Raw genomic sequence first — 13199 nt, forward strand, 5'->3', positions numbered from 1 at the left:
AAATAATAATTGTATTAATTTAATCATCTAATATATGTTTGCTTTTACGTGGACCATGTGCTGCATTAAAACAAAACGGAACTAAATGCAAATGGTTCAAATTAAATTATAATTTCTTTAGTAAGATAAACAAATTAATTATGTCTGCTTACACGCCAAAGATTTAAAATAAACTGTAAATATGCTTCTTTATCCTAAGTGCTGAAAGAGCTGAATAAACTCCGTGATAACCAAAAACTCCAGTTAACCTTCAAACAGTGCAATGACAGACTAGTTTAGGTTTCATTTACCTGTAAAGTGGCCATGTGAGGTGTCAGCGCACTAACACTCTCTTTGATAAATCAAGTCATTTCAACAACAGTGTGTAATGGTCTGATATCCTGCTCCACCATCCTAATTTACTCCTCTTCAGTTAATTGACAGCGGGCCTAAAGCTAGTGCGCTCGACCCCGTCCTCTCTCTGTGCGCTTTTCGTGCGCCCTCCTCTTCTTTCTCACGCGATCGTTTAATGTGATAGGTGCTCATCTGAGCATGAGATGAGTGAAGAGAAAAAGTGAGGGAGAAGGCCCTTTTATAGGCGCAGGAGCTCCAATAAAACAGATATATTATTGAACACACCACCAGCTGACAGGGCGCGAGGTTAAATAAACTAGCTTTACAACAAACTGACAGAGGAACTCTTGTAATCCGCCTTGATGGAATTGGCTTTTTATTATGGTACAAATGAAATTATATTTGTAACTTTGGTCAATTTATTATTCTGGCAATCTGATGTCTAATGAAGGAGATCATTAACCGTTAAGTGTGGGAACTATGTAACACCAATCGCGCTGCTCGTGCATGTGGATTGATTTAAAACCACAACGTGAAAGCCTGTTGGTGAATCATCAGTTATTTATAGAGATATTTACTCAAGAGCACCAGTTACTATTTCTGATCTTTACCAGCTGTAAAACTGTTCTAGTAGTCGAGCTGGGCGAGAGAGATTTCAAAGCATTACAGGACAGTTAACAGAACTCTAACACGGTCAGATCATTTTCCAAAATATGTGCAAAAACCAGTTAAATAGTGCTTAAATTCCCTTTTCATGAAGTGTTTTCGTTATTTGGCCTAGCGCCGGTCATGAGCTGCGGGTGTCACTGATTTGTTTGCGCTTGGACTTGTGCCAAAGTCTGAGTGAACACTTAACAGTCTAGTTCATCCGGAGTTCTCTTTTTGTGTTTGCCATATGACCGGATTCCTTATTTCAAAGCCCGATTGAACACTATGGGCAGGTCTTGGCTTCTTACGCACACGGATCTATTTTACCATAAGCTTATTACAGGAGGTCAGCAAGTCCCCCAGCCACGTGTTTTCAACTATGGTAAGAAATTATGAAGAAATATTACACCTCGCTTAGAAAGCATTATCATGTTCCTCCACAAAGGCAAACCCCAAAGACAGGGTACTACAGGGTACAGGGTACTACAGGGCTGAGGGGGCGGAATTCACAAATTGTACTTCTTGGAGACATTACTTAGTTTTGCACAATTCACTTACATATCAATGCATGTTCCCTAAAACGAGAATATGCCTATGTAATTAGGCTCTGATACTTATTTAAAGTGAGTTTATAAACATTCTATTGTTTCTCTCATTGCTTTTCGTTTCCCTTATTTTAAGGTATTTCTTTCAGAAGGGATTGGGAACTTTTCAGGAAAGCAGGCTTGGATGGCAGCAGGGTCGGCCGAGGGGAAAAGGTCCCCGCTTTTCAGCCCCTTTGTACTGGGCTGATGAGTACGTCCTGACAGGGGTTAACGTACCGTAAAGAGGTTAAACAAACGGACATTCCCAGTTAGAAATCCTTTAGACACATAAGGCTTTATAAGTGGAGAAATTAGCAGTGGTGGTCTCGGGTTTTAAAAAGGGATTGGAGCTAGAATAAACTGATTAATTTTAGATTGTTTAGACTTTTTTAATTAACAAATTCAATATCATATGACAATAAGCTCATTTGAATTATATATTATAATTGGGTCTTTTTAATTTCAACTGGATTTTATGATTTTGATACACGATTTGTATTCTGAGTGTCTGAATTTATTTCCGTTTAATCTGACAGATGACTGTAAACTGAGTTTATGCAACGACCAATGGCGACGTTATCTGAAACCATGACCTGCAGAATCTTTTTAAATTAGGCCTGTTTGAACTTAGAATGATTAGGCTTTGTAAGTTTAACATTTCGGTCAATTGACATGAATGAATACGATTATTCCTTCTGCTTTGTCAGTGCAAGAAGAAAACAAATGCTAATGTTAATACTGCATCATTCTGCAGTGAGTTTAAAGCAGTCAGGTGCATCAGCCCAGCTTAGTTATAAACAACATTGTTCCTTCCCAAAAAAAACATTTGGACTTTATTTGATGTGATGATGTGATGTACTTCTGCCATTACAATCCAATGTGTGTGTGGAATAAAAAGATATGTGGTCAACACCCTTGAACTTGAATATTTGACTGGCGGTAAAAAGGTCTGACCCATCCAGTCAGGGATTTCAAAATAACATTATGCTTCATGAAGGCTGTCGATGAGGTGTATGTACTATGTGCTGTATAAAACAAATGAGTGGCCCACTGACACAAATACACGAGGAAGAAGAAACTAGGTTACAGCATGCTCTGAATGCATTCTTAATAATGAAAGAGATCAACATGTACATCGCAGAGGGATGTAGCATCTACAGTAGTTGTTTCTGTGTGTGTTTTGTCTGCTTTTCAGGTACCCAAGGTAAAGCTCTTTGCTTTTGGATACATATATGTGTGCTGACTTGAAATTGCAATAAAGCAAGAGTAAAAATCACAAAACCCTCTAAAGAAGTCCTTTGAATTCTGAGTCGAACATCTCTCCCAAGCATTCCTTGTTGTGAGGCATGGTCCGATATGGAGTTAAAAATGCCTTGCTGAAGGTCTGGCATTTGTAGGCTATATGCTGTTGACTTGCACTGAGAGGAATGAGAACAGCAGAGATTATGGGCAATTAAAGCCCACTTTATGCCGGTCTGCTGGCGTCACATAGTCTGGCCAAGAATGCCCACCTCGGCTAATACTATCAATGAGAACAAACTCTGCAGCATCAACTTATTATGTACAGTGAATTATTAATGCTAGAGCGAGCGCGATCCGGCTAAACTGGCTTGCCAGTTAAGGAAAGCAAGAATGCAATGAGATTTTGTCAGAATGCTTATTAGTTCAATACGGCAAGATCTTAAATATCTGTTCTTGCGAACAGATGAAAAGGCTACAAATGATTAATATTAATATTATTCTAAACACTAGTGAACTGATAACATTGTTGTGGGTTCCAATGTAGAGAGAGAGACGATCCGTGTTGTTTGTATTACAGTTCTCAACTAGTGACGCAATCTTTTGCAGCTTCATGCTTTGCTGAATGTCCAGCTTGCAGTTAGCGTGCCAGCAGAATCTCAGAGTATAATGAATGGATTATGCATGCATAATCCATTCATTATACTCTGAGATTTACTACATGAAGGATGTTTAGGCTGCGTTCTAACTAGCATGGTGCAGGATGGTTTGTGCAGCTGTGATGATGAATATCTACTGGAAATGTATGAGGTGTGTTGCACTCTGTTGACCATTAGAGGGCCTTCTCACAACCCCAAGACAAAACACAAGCCTCAGTCAATACAGTAGCAGCTCCCAGATCTGTGTGAAGGTTACGAGTCTCATTGGTTCAATTTTGCTTCATTTATGTTAGGGTGCATTTTATTTGTGTGTGCCAATTTACTTATTGCAGAAACAAATAAATGTTTGTCTTTTACTGCATGTTTAGAGTCATACGTGTGCGTGAGTGTGTGCATCGACTCAAATACAAGTCAGCCGAGGTCACTGTACTTCACTGAGTCACTATGAAGACCTCTTAATGTAAAGAGAGCTGTGAATTGCCCCAGAGGAGATACATGCCTTCCTGTCTCTGCCTGCCTGTCTCACTGCCTCCAGGGTAATGAACTAGGTCAAACTGTCTCCACTTTCATTGACTGCGAAGCCCCACTGAGAGCGGTACACTCCAGGGCCATTAAAGTCACACTTAAGGAAGTAATGACTGTTATAAAATGGTGATTAGACCTGGCTAATTTTAAACAGGAGAGAGGAAAATACGACTGGTTAGTAATAAGTAAAATACTTGAGTTATTTGAAGCAATAATTCAAATGTAATACTGTCGATAGAAATGCAGACAGAACATAGAAACGTGTGCAAGTATCAAACAAAAGATCATCTGAATCTGAACAAAGCAAGATTAATGCTTCCAACAAGAGTACTGGGGAATATTTCATGTTGTTCTTGTGCAAGATTTTCAAAGCATACAGTCCTCACAGAGGACTTCTGTTTTCTCTTGGATGATGAGAACACAAACTGTACGTACCACTGTGCTTTGCAGCTCACAGACCTGGCTGCACTGAGGGCTGGAAAACACTCGCCGCCGCCAACTGGAGAAACATGCTCAATTTGATGCAGCTGTCTCCTGGAGTACACGCTGATGGTGTGATTTTGCGTGGTGAAACTGTATTTCAGAGCTGTGGTGGCATGGAGGGGGCTGTGGAGCAGGCCAGCAGGCCATATAAAGCAAAGGACACGCCAGGCTGGATAAAGATCAGAGGAGGATGAGAGAGAGGAGAGAGGAAAGCGAGAGAGCAAAGTGAGAGAGGGGCCTCTGGGTCTGGGCTGTCGGCCCCCAGAGTAGGGGGCGCTGGCCGGGGTGCCACATCGTTCAGACGGCATGGTGTACACAGAGAAACCTGATCTAATGTGGAGGGCTTGTTTTTAAGAAACACCATCAAAGAGTTGTTACATTTACTAAAGGGCTCATTTAAAGCTTTATATGTTTACTCTCCTACATGTCAGATGGACATATTGTACTTTTGACTCCTTTCTTGTGCGCTCTTGTAAAATGATGTCTAAGAGTTGCTGGAGACATTTCCCCTCATGACTTCTCAGATGGTTTCATTTAAATAGCATTTTGAGGCCACAAAAGGAAAACAAAAGCAAAGATTAGCAAAGCGTGCAAACAAAATAAATATTACAAATGTGTGTAAGAGAACTTAGTTTTGTCTTTGTTTATCTTTATATTAATCATGTTATGACCCCTCAGATGTGTTTGTCTCTTTGGAGGGGGAAACTAATATCTTGGATGAAATAAACAAGGCAATGGGGTTTTATTGATTTTACAAAATCTGAGTTTGGTTTAATAACATGTAAACGTGTGGGTTTCCTATATCTAGAGAGTTTATTATTGACCGAGTTGTTAGTCTTCATCTCCACAACACATTGAACGTTCTGTATTGAACGGAAACAAATAAAGATTTTCTTTGCATAAATCTAAGAGGGGAGGCTGATTGGTCAAATGTATAGAGGCCTTGTCATTAAATAACAAGGCACGCAAATATTGTTATGCTCGCGGGAGTAAAGCGGGCTTCTTGCCCTCGTGGGGAAGACAACGAGACACAAACAGAATTAAAAGCGCATCAACCAACGCGATATGAAGTCTCTTTATTAAGCAGGATATTACAAGACAGGTGCAAGACTCAGATCTTCAACACACGGCTCATGTTACTGTTGTCTGTTCTGATCCTCTGTCAAACGGTAAGTCGGGCCTTGAGGGGGGGAAGAAGAGAGAGAGAGAGAGAGAGAGAGAGAGAGAGAGAGAGAGAGAGAGAGAGAGAGAGAGAGATGGGGGGGGGGGGGGCTGGATGTAAAGGTCATTGAGGGAAATAAAAAGCTCAAATGTCTTGCCATTTCAGCGAAAAGGGTAAAGACGCCCGTCAGCACTCATTTAAATGTTCCATATGATCCATTAGTGATATAATCGTATTATGTGCGATGAGGGCTGCAGTCACTTGAAACATATTACTCTTAATCAGATAACAGTTTGTGTTTACACTTGGAGCTGGAGTGACAACAGTTTAGAGATTAAGTTAATGTATTTCCTATTCATTTGTGCTGCTTTGTGGCAGACTCCGTGGAACAAAGTGCATGTTACTCAAAGTCAAATGGAAATGTCAAATATAATAATTATTTATTATATATAATATAAAGCAGAACAGTACCTAAAATAATTAGACTGAGGCTATCCTGCGCTGAAACTGCAACATGCAGGCCGCAACAACATGATTCTGCCAATCAATTCTAAATATTGAGATAAAGAAGGAAATGTGTAGTTAGATCTAATTAAACCACGCAGCGCTCAGCTCAAACAGGCCTATTAGCATGAGTGTTTGAGCCATTACGCAAAGTTTGGATAACCTTTGACAGGAGCCGCATCTCCACGACGCAGCGTTTCACGTGCCAATGTTGAGCCATGCGTGGTTCAATACGCACATGCGAAAACATGCAAACACAGGTAGGCTCCTCGGTTTTTTGCATTCCTACATTAATGGTATAAATAGGCTATATCACCGTGTGTGTGTGCGCGCACACACACACACACACACACACACACACACACACACACACACACACACACACACACACACACACACACACACACACAAACACACACACTTACAATCGACAGGCTCCACACTGTCGTTCCCTGCCAGTTAATAGCTGACTGCTCCTTCATATGTCAGTGGACGTGGGGGGTGGGCGGGGGCTCGACCCCGGGATGGCTGCTGCCCTCGCGGATCTTTATTTTGATTTGTACTCTAATTGACCCAAATAAAGAGTGCTGTACCACGAACAGAGGTTTTCTCCTGGCTGCATGGCCTCGAGGGGACGTAAACACACACACACACACACACACACACACACACACACACACACACACACACACACACACACAGACAGACAGACAGAGGGCAGCAGCGGCTGACGCAGAGAGACGACAGTAATGCTCATTTCCTTGGAAAACCCCATTTGCTATTGTGCTCGTCCAATCGCTGGGTGCCCTCGGCTCGTGGAGCGTTTCACTTGACGTTTCACTGTACTACTGCTTCCGTCTCCCTGTCTCCCTGTCCTCCCGCTGGCACCGAGGAGATCCCCGTCCCGTCTCTGCCATGACTCCACATCCGATCACGGCTCAAAAGCAGCGATGAGTCTGCTTGGACTTTCGGTTGCCTTAATTAACGCAAAAGCATTACAGGATCCGATCGGTTTTTGCGTAAAAGCACCGTAAAATCAGGAACAACATGCAGGAGAAGCTGACGGACAACCGGACACCCACATCATTGAGGGCGTCGTCGTTTTTTATCGAGAACCTACTGGGCAAGGGGCGGAATGGACATGAGTCGATGTCGGACAGAAGTGGTAGGGAAACTGGTGTAGAGACGCGCTCCATTGGCCGAGTCCAGAACGCTCATCAAGCCGACGGGAGCGCTCCAGCGCCCGATGGCTGCAGCTCCACAGCCCGGTCCCCGTACAGAGACTCGCCGTTGCAGTGGTACCGCGGGGGAACTGCCTTAAACTTCAGAGCTTTGGAAATACCACCGAGTGAGTAGATAGTCGCGTTTATGATGGATTTTTATCCTGGAAATAGATGCCCCTTTTCCCAAAAATTAAGCATAAAATTAAAATGCAGGCATCAAAGCCAATCTGTGCAATTTGATGCACACAACGCAAAGACCGTTTGTTAGTATGTTAGCAGGGGTGTAATATACTGGAGCATACAGTTGAAAATATTTTTTATTAACGGACTAATGTTTTTATTAATTGCTACAAAAAAATGACAAAAATGAATGAACTATCAGAATCATCTCATGACAACCGTCTTAACGTGTAAAAAGAACAGCAGTAGGGCTTATCACTTTTATTTACAACCACACATCACTAATTGTTTGGTTGCATTATTCACGCCGTGAGGTCGTTTATTTATTAATGCAAATGCATTAGACCATATGAGTTAATAGAAAAAGCCAGCTTGGAACTTTCTCGCCTCATTATACAACCGACTCTTCTCTCCGTTCACCCATCGAGTTTCACAAACTCCTTTAACGGCTACCGTGCACTTGGTTTGTAATGCATGTCAACATTCAGCTAATCTTTTGCGGAACACGGGTATTGCAACGATCTGTAAAACACACTAAAACTGAATGTTTTCCATGCCTGGTAAGCGCAATTCGTCCTCTACTTTACAAAATCAGAGGATATGTCATGGCTGTTCGTAATCAAAAGTTTCGTGCCGCGGATTGAGTATTACGCACGTAGATTACGCACAAATGCCTCAGACTACAACCCAAAACATACGCGCAGTAGCACTGCACGTCAATTTGACGCTTTTACGGACATTTAGTGTCATTTTGTGCCACTCACGCGCACCATAACATCAAAACAAAGTGCCCCTCCCTTTGGTGTGTACAGTCTGAAATTTTTATTTGAAAATTCCAATAATACCACCCTTGTGTTCACAAGTTATGGAAGCCCTTGTTCAATGCCAGTGCCCAGTAAATTGTTAATTTATTGGATATTATTATTAAGATATAAACTGCAATGATCTTGTCGGATTTCCTTTGGTAGATTGTTATTATTCTCTTATCTGCACCGCAACCGGGCCTGACACAACTTCCTTACATGGATCATGTGTTATGCAATCCAATTAAAACGCCTTAACGTTGCACATGCGCAACCCAATTTTCTGGTAACTGAAATTTAAAAATGTAAAATTCTTAATATTTCTTTAAGCGATCCATCTTGGTTTGTCTTTTCTTCTGGTGCACCATTTTTTGTTTTCTTTATTCCAGCGGACTGAAATATTCCGCCATGCTTCAACACATTAAAATCAAGGGATTATTAGTTTAAAGACCAACAATATATTTTTTAAAAACTGGGCTGAGACATTGTGATTTGACAGTCAGTCATGTTCCTGTGTTTTCTCCGTTCAGGCCCAAGAGATAATACAAGTTCAGACGACCACTGCTGCTCCATATCGACCAGTGACAGGTGTTCCCCCGCTGTATCTGAGCCGATAACAGAGGGCAGCGACGAAACCGACAGGAAGACAGGCGACAGCAACCTGACAGACGACAACGAGGACGCGAACAACGGGTTTGACGCACGGTCAGAGCAAGACCCGAGCTCCACCCGGAAGAAGAAGACCCGGACCGTGTTCAGCCGCAGTCAGGTGTTTCAGCTGGAGTCCACCTTCGACATGAAACGGTACCTGAGCAGCTCGGAGAGGGCGGGGCTGGCAGCGTCTCTCCACCTGACGGAGACTCAGGTCAAGATCTGGTTCCAGAACCGGAGGAATAAATGGAAGAGACAGCTGGCGGCGGACCTCGAGGCTGCACATATCCCACACTCCACCCAGCGGATTGTCAGGGTCCCCATTCTGTATCACGAGGGACCCACTGCAGCACTTGGTTTCAACCTAAACGGACATTCACTTTCTCCACCCGTCGCGGGCTTCTCCAGCTACCCTCTGTCCTCGTTTGCTCACTCCATGAGTTTGTTAAGATCGCAGATGACGGGCTTTGTGTAAAGACTGTTGAAGACTGATGTATCTATGTTTATAACCCTGTTCATACTGAGTCGTGCAATAACCCACATCCAAAGATAAGAGCCGCAGAGACATTGACACGTGGTGATGAATCATCTGCTCATAAGTCTGTGCTCCTGTCACAGAATAACAGCCAAGCAAGGCCGAAGCTGCTCATATACTGTATGTTTGAATATACACATATTTTTGCAAACTTTTATATTTAAAGCCTCACATTTTTCCAACTTTGTCACTTTTTCCACATAATAGATGAATAAAAAAACAAACACAAAATGGTCTTCTTTTCTGTTGTTTCTAAATACTCACTGAGCTCAAATGTGTCTTCCTCTCCGTCAATCATAAACGTGCGGAGTCCCACAGAGAAGCGTTTATAGAGGATGAAGTGAATCCATATGTGCTCTGTGACACAATGATAGAACAAAGCTTGGGGAAACTTTTTTCGAAATTGACAAAGTTAACCTTGAATACACTTGACGTTTCTGGTACAACTAGGCCTCTGTGTCAAACTCGTTTTCTTGGCGTCAAGGCCAGCTGAGCATCTACATAGTTACATAAATAATCTAAAGGAAAATTAAATATATGTTTCCGTCAATGATTTATTAATGAAGAAAATAATTAGGTTACACAAATGTACTGAACAGGCAGGTCCTCTAATTTCACTGCTGTTTTGATCAACTAGCGGTTTGCAGATATTTTTTAATAACAAATTCCGAGCAGTCAGCAAGTTGCGTCCTGGGTTGATTAGAGAAAGGCAATAATCTACATGAAAAAACAAGTCAAACGCCGCATGGCAGCTCGTGTTGTTCATAAATAAAATGTTAAAATGCTAATTTCGGAGCTTCCTACCCGACGAGGACTAAATAAAAGATACATTCAAACACAGGAAATGGTTAACACATGGGCATCTGCTACACACAAGAAATATAATATAATGGGCTAAAATGGTATTGGCAAAATCACGAGCTAAAAGTGATCTAAAGCTATTATTGTTTACATTTCATATATTTAAATAGCCTATCAATTACTTATTAGGTATACATAGGATACAGTAAATAATCCTATTAAAAAAAGTATCATTATTTTTAATGCAACCTGGTGGGAAAGCAACTATTTTGATATATTGTTTTTACTGTTACTTTATATTAAGGCTATTTGTAAAATACTATAAGCAGCTAGTTAAACTGAAGCAAGCTCAACTCGCAGAGAAAAATATATTACTCTACTTTACGTCTAGACTGGAATATGTGCTTTTTAGAAATACTTTGCAAAACTCTCCCAGATACACACACAAAGCAATGACACTAATAATAATCTGATTTGCTTTCAAATTGCAAATCAATTGATACACTATTTTCAAGTTTAGGACACCTCAATCTGACTCGAATTAAGCAGCCTGGCGGAACTTCACAAAGAGAGTGCAGGCTAAATTAAAACCACCATCAATTGTGTGTACATTCTCACAGCGCACATACAGTATGGTGTGAAATAACAGTGACATTAAACTCTTTATTTTCCTGAGGGACCCCTGCTGGGCTCCGGACCCCGGGTCTCCTTGCAGCAGATGTACGATGATAAAGGGGGTGAGTGGAGGCCTGCCCTCCCCTCTCATCCCATCCCCTCGCTGCCATTGGTCCGTACTGCACGCTCATCTGGACCAATGAACGAGGACAACGCGCGCTCCATCCGGTGTGTGCAGTAAACTGTACAGGCAGAGCATCGCCAGCCCAGCAGTGTCTGCTCAGTGGCTGCTGCTATGGTAATGGTGCGTGGAGCATCGAGACGTTAGTGGTCATATTAACGTCCCGGTTTAGACTTAAAAGCGAGTAGAGACGCGGAAGTAAACAAAAAAGGACTTACGCATTGGAGAATATGAACACAGTGGACGCACCATGCCGACCCGCCGCCTCTCTGAAATTCACTATTGACAACATCCTCAATCTCAAAACAAGCGGGAGGAACAGTGGCAGTTGTCACTCCGCCGGGCTGCAGGATGACTCGTCCACGGCGATGCGTAAAGACGGTTTCCAGAGCCATCATGAGGAGCATGTAGCCAAGCAGCGACAGGACCCGGGCAGCAGGCTTAACGAAAAAGGTAAGAAGGGGTTGGTGAATTTGTAGCTGTAGGTGTGTACATCTGTTATCCGTTATCCGTGTTCCCCATTACGCACCGCGGTCATCAGATGATCTTACAGCGGTAGCAGCCCAGTTGAGACTTAACCACAGCGGGTTAAACGAAGTGTCATTTTGTTCGCAGAGTTGATCACAGTCTGCAGCGGAGCAACGGACACGGTAATCATCAGCCGCGGAGACCCGAAGAAGGCGACGGATGTGCGCTTCGACAGCGGGGACAGCAGCTGCGACGACAGCAGCTCCACCACCACGGCCACGGACAACCACAAGGGAGGCAACCCCGCCAAGAAGAACAAAATGATAACGAAAAAGAAAACACGCACTATCTTTTCCAAGAGACAGATTTTCCAGTTGGAGTCTACCTTCGACATGAAACGCTATCTGAGCAGCGCAGAGCGCGCCTGCCTCGCCAGTTCGCTCCAGCTCACGGAGACCCAGGTGAAAATATGGTTTCAGAATCGCAGGAATAAATTGAAACGACAAATCTCGACCGAAATCGACGGACCTGTTACCGATTTCCCCGAGACTGGAAAGCCCGTGGTGATGGGGCAGCTCCCGGCCTTGTACAAAGAGAGCAACCTGCTGGGGAGATGCCTGCTGCCCATGCCTCTGCCCGTTGTATACCCGGGGAGCAGCACGCCTTATCTCTGCTTCACAAATGCCAGCAAGTATTTCAGCCTGTATGATGGGGACGTATGATGGCGTCATTAATTCTTCACGTGAAAGAGACACTTTTTGGTGGTCTGTAGCGAAGTTTCAAGCATTTGAAGGTGTTTAGATGGTGGGCCAGACCTGCGGCCTTAGCCTACTGTTTATGAAGACTGCAAGTACAACAACAGAGGAGTAGTTGCATATCACTTACATTTTTTTGCTGATTCGGTATTATTTATTATTCCGTCAAAGCTATGGGTTTTGTATAGGCCCGACACTAAACCTGCGAGAGGAACACATAGCCGCTTTATAGGAAATAGCAGGCTAAGCTAATGATAGCCTGAAGGAGGCCTAAAACGTAATCTATCCCAACATTTTATTGTTTACATGACATGGCATTATTATTATTATTATTATTATTATTATTATTATTATTATTATTATTATTATTATTATTATTATTATCGACAGCAGCATTTCCAGCAGCCTACGCCACCAAAGAAATTATAGCCTAGCTATTTGCATGCATTTACTGTATCATAATGAATTTTGAATTACTGAAATTATCTATGTATTTAAATGAATGTAATTAACATTTTATTATATCTTTCACGCATGTCTATTTTTTTCTAAGTATCCTACTATTCTTACTTTATTCCACGTTTGTCTATAGGCTCATTACACCATTTATTGAAACTGTAATTAAAACATCTTCATTCAAGAAATACCTTTACAGAATTGATTCACTATTTGTAACTAAACTGTTTGTGTTTCAGACCGCTTTATTACTGCATGAAATCGCAGAAAAATAAGGATATAATGTACATTCAGTCAGTTTATTAATCCAAACATGGTTATGTTTGCACAGTACCTTTGTCATTTCAGCAGAAAGTGTGGTTTTAGAGGTAGGCTAAAACAATATGAGAAGACT

At 42.2% G+C, this 13199-nt stretch overlaps 2 protein-coding genes and 1 long non-coding RNA gene across 4 annotated transcripts in view; 2 read left to right on the plus strand and 1 right to left on the minus strand.

Annotated features, from left to right (window-relative positions):
- The window catches only part of LOC115011338 (uncharacterized), a 65311-nt gene that overhangs the window by 9443 nt on the left and 42669 nt on the right, over positions 1 to 13199 (minus strand). The window lies entirely within an intron of this gene.
- Positions 7001 to 9760, plus strand: hmx1 (H6 family homeobox 1). Its single transcript, XM_029436443.1, has 2 exons — positions 7001 to 7485; positions 8874 to 9760. The coding sequence occupies exons 1-2, from the start codon at positions 7185 to 7187 to the stop codon at positions 9467 to 9469; spliced, it is 897 nt and encodes a 298-aa protein (XP_029292303.1). The 5' UTR covers positions 7001 to 7184; the 3' UTR covers positions 9470 to 9760.
- On the plus strand, positions 11202 to 12885 carry hmx4 (H6 family homeobox 4). Its single transcript, XM_029436456.1, has 2 exons — positions 11202 to 11579; positions 11742 to 12885. The coding sequence occupies exons 1-2, from the start codon at positions 11357 to 11359 to the stop codon at positions 12314 to 12316; spliced, it is 798 nt and encodes a 265-aa protein (XP_029292316.1). The 5' UTR covers positions 11202 to 11356; the 3' UTR covers positions 12317 to 12885.

This window comes from Cottoperca gobio, chromosome 1 (assembly GCF_900634415.1).
Source record: "Cottoperca gobio chromosome 1, fCotGob3.1, whole genome shotgun sequence".
Lineage (NCBI taxonomy): Eukaryota > Metazoa > Chordata > Actinopteri > Perciformes > Bovichtidae > Cottoperca > Cottoperca gobio.